Below are 6,000 nucleotides of genomic sequence, written 5' to 3'. Positions count from 1 at the left end.
TAAAAAAGAATCTGGAGACTGCTTTCAATTATAATAAGTAATAACAGTTTGACAATTTTAAGCATTTTATCCAGAAACATATATCTAGTCCATAGATACCAAATCGATTACCATATAACTGTTTGAATATTTACAAAATATTTGTTGTTCTTACATACTGAAATTAAAACCTACTTTTAAAAAGTGCACAGTAAAAACAGCATAAGGAAACCTACAATATCCATGGTGTGTGCTGTGTTTTCCATTTCACTGTCAACATCAACTTCTGTATCCACCTTCCTGCTTACAAATATATTTAAGTGTTTCAAGGCCATTACAACACTGACTAGTTTACTGGGTCCAACAACACTTGAGCCTCCTGAAAGCCGCCAGCCCTGGACATGGTCTCAGTCCCACAGTTCTGTGCAGCAGCAGCAACTCTGGAAAGGACAGTCGCCAACCAGCTATGTGTAAACTATCGACTCTTGTTCTTTTTAGAATTTCCCTGTGCAAAGAAAAATATTAACAATAAGAACACAAACTTGCAAACACAGTTCACATAGTTTATAAACCACACTGTCTGAAGGCCGTATTTCACTCTGGAATACTTTGGCTTCCCTGAGAGAAAACAGTTGATAGCCTCACATTGTTAATTTTATTCAGTAATCACAAAGCAGTTTACTTTCAACTTTCCCTGCTCTCTCTACTTTGCTGGGACCTATCTCTCTGGGGGCTGAGGGTAGACAGTATAAAAAGCAAGCTACTCTCTGGGATTTGACAAACCTCAAACATTCATTTTGCTCCAAAGACAAGAGAAGATAAGATTTCATGAAGTTGAATAAATAGCTTTAGCTTAAAGATGCTTTTTTATTGTTGTTTAAGCAAACATATTTTAGCCCTGTATGGTGGTACATGGTACGATAAAAAAATAACAAATAGGGCTGGGGGTACAGTATAACTTGGAGATAGAATGCCCTCGGGTTCAATCTCCAGTACCACAAAAAAATTAAGTCTGCATAGGTAATATATTTTTTTTAATTTTATTTTTGCAGTCCTGGGATAGAACCCAGGGGGCGTTTTATCTCCGAGCTACACTCTAAGCCCTGTTTTTTTATTCTTTACTTTGAAACTGGGTCTCACTAAGTTGCAGAAGGATTCACTAGATGAAGCTATCCACAAACTTCAATCCTCCTGTCTCAGTCTCCCAAGTACTGCACCAACATGTGCCACAAATATTCGCCATCATGCCCGGCCATAGGTAATCATTTTGAATATGTGCCAATACATGCCCAAGTGGCACTAATTATCTTTCAAAAGTAAGCTTAGATAATGGTTGGGAACAAGTTAGAGGGAAAATGTTTTAACTTATTCCCAATTCCCTCAAATACAAAGATTTTTACTTTAAAAAAATAATGTGCTTTTATTGGTGCATTATCATCTTACATCATAATGTAAATCATGTTTACAATGACATACATGCACACAGCACTTGGTGCTCCATACAGAGTACTAGGATTGACACTGGTATGTTCACATATGTACACATAGTTGGTGGTATTTCCATTAATGAACCTCAATCTTCCTCCTCTCCTTCCCTTAGACCACTTTCTTGGCTCCAAGTGAGGTGTCTCCTCCATTATCTGGAGTCCCTCTGGTATTCGAATTACTCCCTAGCTTGTAGGTACAGAGAAACATATGACCTTTCACTTTCTATGACTGGCTAGTCTCTCTCAATATAATATTCTCCAGGTCCTTCCATTTTCTTGCAAACGACATGATTTTGTTCTTTATTGCTGAGTAGAATTCCATTGTGTATTTCCCATAACTTTATTTACTTATATTTATTTACTTATTTATTTTACAGTACTGGGGATGGAACCCAGGAGCATTCTACCTCTGACCTACACTCCCAGCCCTATTTTTTATTCTTTATTTTGAAATAGGGTCTCAATGAGTTGCAAAGGGCCTCACTAAGTAGCTGAGGCTGTCTGTGAACCTCAACCTTCCTGTCTCAGTTTCCCATATGCTGGGATCACAAGTGTGCACCACCACGCCTGGCTTCCCATAATTTTATAATCCATTCATCTGTTGATTGACACATAGGTTGGTTCCATAGTTTGGCTATTGTGAATTGTGCTGCTATAAACTTGGGTATGCATAGATTCTTTGGTTTCAACCTTTTTGGAAAGATACCCAGTAGTGGTATGGCAGGATTATATGGTGGATCGATTCCCAGTTTTCTAAGGAATCTTCACACTCATCTCCAAAGTGGCTGAACTAGTTTGCAATCTCACAAACAATATAGATCAATTCCTATTTCCCCACATCCTTGCCAGCATTTCCTGTTATTTGATTCTTTATACTTGCCACTCTGATTGGGGTTAGATGGAATCTCAGTGTAGTTTTGATTTGCATCTCCCTCATTGCTAAAGATGTTGAACATTTTTTCATGTGTCTATTGGCCATGTGTATCTCTTCTTTTGTGGTGTCTATTCACTTCAGTTGCTCATTTCTTGATTGGGTTGTTTTTCTAGTGTAAAGTCATTTAAGTTTTTTGTATATTCTAGATATTAGTCCTCTGTCAGAGGAATAGCTGATAAAAGATCTCCCATTCTGTAGGCTAGCTATTTAGACTCTTGATGGTTTCCTTTGATATGCAGAAACTTTTTAATTTAATGCCATCCCACTTTTAATCCTTGTTTTAATTTCCTAAGCTTTGGGGGTCTTGTTGAGGAAGTATCGACCTGTGCTATATATTGGAGTGTTGGACCTACGCCCTCCTCTAGTAACTTGACAGTCTCTGGTCTGACTTCTAGGTCTTTGATCTTGAGTGAGATTTAGACTTTCTAGTTTTACATTACTTTTCTTCTTTTTAGAGAAGTTCACTTCTTAAGAATACATTCTAAATTCCTAAGCTATTAGGTATATACAAATTTTTTCCTTGTAGGAAAATGCTTGCAGAACACAAACACTGGAAGCAAGATAACAGCAAACAAATGCTTAAGGATGTTTACTTGGTATCCAGTGGAGACAACGTCAACTCAACCATAAGATGATGCCATAGCAATATAGATTACTAATAGACAGGGGTGGAGGGGAACTCAGGGATCAAAGGAAGGCTAACAAAATAAACTCTTAATTGAAGACACATCTTTAGAGTTTTACAAATGACATGTATTTTAAGGAACAGATCAAAAAGCTCTGAGAAGCCCTAAAAATTCCCTAATTTTGAAGAAAGGGCGATCAAGCTAACTTTGGAACACTGAGCTTTGCTGTGCTCCACACTTTGCTTCTCAGCCCAGAACCAGAAGCTTCTGCAGCTCTGCTGCCTGAAGAGTTTTGTAGAATCACTGTTACTTTTTGTTCAAATGGTAGGTGCTACAACTGGCTTTCTCATACTACTGCTAAAATACATAAACCAAGAAAAGAATCAAAACAATCTCTTCAGCTTGTACCTTAGTAGGTATATAGCCCTCAGTTAGACAGTGCCCTGCTGGAATATCCCAGAGGCTGCAAGGGTACAGGGCAGGCAGTCTCAGGAGAGCTCGGCCCTGGCACCCACTTCCCTGCCTCCAAGCTCAAGTTTCCTGAAGCATAGTTACTGGAGCACCATAATCAGAACCAGACTGGCTGGTTACAATCACCACAGAGATGGCCAGAGAAGCCCCAGAGACACCCTCCAAAGTCGAGAGGTCAGTGAATATCATGAAACTACAATGGAAAGCAAAACTATGGAAGGCAGACTCATCTATTTTCCAAGAAGACCCCAAATGAGCAGAATGCTTCCCTATACTGCCATTAGCAGATGCTGAAACACAGCTATGGTTTATTCATTTCTACTTCTGCACAAGCAGAAACTTGGTAAATGCCTGCTGAATCAATGAGTGGCCACAACAACTCTCAAAGGCACAAGCTGGAAACAGTGATTCAATAGTCTGTGTTAATGATATATGCTGGGCACCTGGATGACACACAGAACTGAGCCCCTGGCTTCACTGCAAAAGAATACATGTATTAGGATACAATAGTAAAGATAAGGTATGCAGATCTGCATTCCAACGGAAGATACTACCCAATGTCTACTTACTCAGCCTGGACAAGCAGATATTTAGTGAAAAAAAAAATCTCCAGAGTTAACAGGGTCAGACATTCCTAAGTTATATGTTTACTTAGGAGAATTAATTTGTTAAAAATTACTCTTTAAAAGCACCACTGAAGACTCTTCTATAAACAAAGAACAGGCTCCTTCCTAAAAGCCTCTATGAGTTTCCCTCACTCTTCCACAAGAGCAGAAGAAACACCAAAAATGTCCTAAAGCAGCAGGCAGTATTTGAGAATAGACCTCAGCTTATAACTCAGTCAAAGAAACTTAATATTACTTTTGGACAGGACAAATGATATTAAGGAAAATTATTCATAACCACTTTAAGTCTCATAAGCTTTAGCTCCTAAAATGCCTAACAATGAGACAGCTTATATTAACTATGTTAAGTATTACCCTGCAGAGGAACTATCTCTCCTCACCTCACCTACCTTGCTGGACATCTTCAGGGTGTCGATCTCTTCTCTCTGCTTAGACAATGTCTCATTCATGCTGCACAGGTGGTCACTCATCATGCTTAACTGATCCTCGTAACTCCTCTTTGTTGTTGTCAGCTCATCCTAAAGCATAACGCAAAAGAGAGAAAAGGAAGCTCAAAGTCCCACTGGTCATGGCACTCTGAAACTTTTAACAATTTATTTTAAACGCTGGGCATGGTGGCAAATTCAGGAGGCTGATACCAGAGGATTGTGGTTCACGGACAGCTTCAGCTACTTAGTGAGGCCCTCTGCAACTTAGTGAGACCCTGTTTCAAAATATAAAAAATAGGGCAGGGAGTGTAGCTCAGAGGTCGAATGCTCCTGGGTTCCATCTCCAGACCCACAAAAAAAAAAAAATAAATAAAAAATAAAATTATTATAAGCCAGGAATTGTGGTACATGCCTATAATCCCAGTACTTGTGAGGCTGTGACAGGAGGGTTGCAAATTCGAGGCCAATGTGTAGCAAATCAGTGAGACCCTGTTTCAAAATACAAAATAAAAAGGGCTGGGAGTGCAGCTCAGAGAATACCCCAGGACCAAAAAATTTTTTTTAATTATGGAGAAATGGCCAGGCACAGTGGTGTAAACCTGTAATTCCAATACTTGAGAGGCTGAGACAGGAGAATTGCAGATTCTAGTCCAGTCTCAGCAACTTACCAAGACCCTGTTTCAATACAAAATAAAAATGGCTGCAGGTATAGTTCAGAGGTAGAATGCTCTTGGTTCTATTCCTAATACTGACCCCCACAAAAAAAAAATCCTTGTGGAAGATGGCACAGTTGATCAATTAATTAAAAGGCTAAGATATGGACCTAACAGAACAGAGTTTAAAAAAATGGGAATAAATGTTTCTCTCAACTTCAAAATATGTCCTTAATTTATTTGCAAAAATGAAAGGGTTTCCTTCTATGCTGGTATAAAACTGACAGAAAGCCAGATGTGGTGGCACATGCTTGTAATCTCAATACATGGGAGGCTGAGACAGGAGGATCACAAGTTTGCAGCCAGCCTCAGCTACTTAGTGAGGCCCTTTTCAACTTGGTGAGACCTTGTTTCAAAATAAGGAATAAAAAATAGGCTGGGGATGTAGCTTGGAGGTCAAATGCCCCTGGGTTCAATCCCCAGTACTGAAAAAAAAAATTGTCAGAAAGGCTAGAGGTCTAAATGATCTTTCCAAGCCCCTGATGTTTTTCCAAGCCTTACCCCAGATCTCCAACACATTCATGCCATCCCACACCTCCCATGGAGGGGGAGGCAGTGCCCTGCCCCCTCCTGCCACCTCACACATTCTCTTCAACCCCCTTAGACCTAACTGGGCTCCTAAGTACTCTGAAAAACAAATCTGGAATGAGGAGGTGGCTGTGGCTGTACAGATGTTTTCTTCTGCTTGCCAACATGTTTGTGTTATCAGGGGCTTTCTGTGGGGGAGGGGGGAGCC

General features: G+C 39.8%; 1 protein-coding gene across 4 annotated transcripts in view; it reads right to left on the bottom strand.

Annotated features, from left to right (window-relative positions):
• Nucleotides 1-454: 454 nt before the first annotated feature.
• PPP1R21 (protein phosphatase 1 regulatory subunit 21) overlaps nt 455-6,000 on the bottom strand; it is a gene marked incomplete at both ends in the record, with an annotated part of 79,484 nt that continues 73,938 nt past the window's right edge. For all 4 annotated transcript variants that reach the window (XM_080711792.1, XM_080711791.1, XM_080711793.1 and 1 more), the window contains 2 exons: nt 455-484; nt 4,513-4,641. In XM_080711792.1, the coding sequence (XP_080567918.1) occupies nt 455-484; nt 4,513-4,641 (159 nt within the window). The remainder of the gene's footprint in view (nt 485-4,512; nt 4,642-6,000) is intronic.

The sequence above is a fragment of the Muscardinus avellanarius genome (genome assembly GCF_963383645.1).
Source record: "Muscardinus avellanarius genome assembly, chromosome: 15".
Classification (NCBI taxonomy): Eukaryota; Metazoa; Chordata; class Mammalia; order Rodentia; family Gliridae; genus Muscardinus; species Muscardinus avellanarius.
This window is presented reverse-complemented; position numbering and strand designations above follow the sequence as displayed.